Here is a 415-nt window from a genome sequence, read left to right on the forward strand (position 1 = left end):
GCCCCGCGCTCACCTCGGCGCTCCACGGTGAACGGGCGGAACACCTCGTAGTTGTACCGGCAGAGCGTGTCCACCGCAGCCCGCATGTACTTCAGTCTGGCCGGGCTGCTGTTCCAGTGCCGGGCCTGTTTCTCTCCAAAGGGGGTGAACCCCACGTAGTGCCCCACGTCGCTGTCGAACATCACGTACTGCTGCCGGTTGTAGATGTACCTCTCCACGAGCCTCACCTTCTCCGTGCCGTTAATGAAGTGACACTCTGCCATTTTCATCTCCTGGAACACCCCTGTGAGTGCAGCACACAGCTCAGGGGTGCCCCCCAGCACCCCCCAGCAGCACCCCCAGAGCTCCGGGGCCCACCCCGGATCCCCGCTCCGCACCCCCTGTGCCCCACGGCCGCCACGGGACCCTTGTGGGG

The 415-nt window shown here is 65.8% G+C and overlaps 1 protein-coding gene across 1 annotated transcript; it reads right to left on the reverse strand.

The window, feature by feature from the left end:
* Window positions 1–13: 13 nt before the first annotated feature.
* On the reverse strand, window positions 14–302 carry LOC102032312 (H-2 class II histocompatibility antigen, I-E beta chain; the record flags this gene model as incomplete). The annotated part of the gene is made up of 1 exon (XM_005431493.1): window positions 14–302. A coding segment is annotated over one exon (289 nt), but the record flags the coding sequence as incomplete, so codon positions are not given.
* Between the last annotated feature and the right edge of the window lie 113 nt (window positions 303–415).

The sequence above is a fragment of the Geospiza fortis genome, unplaced genomic scaffold, assembly GCF_000277835.1.
Source record: "Geospiza fortis unplaced genomic scaffold, GeoFor_1.0 scaffold6109, whole genome shotgun sequence".
Taxonomy (NCBI): Eukaryota; Metazoa; Chordata; class Aves; order Passeriformes; family Thraupidae; genus Geospiza; species Geospiza fortis.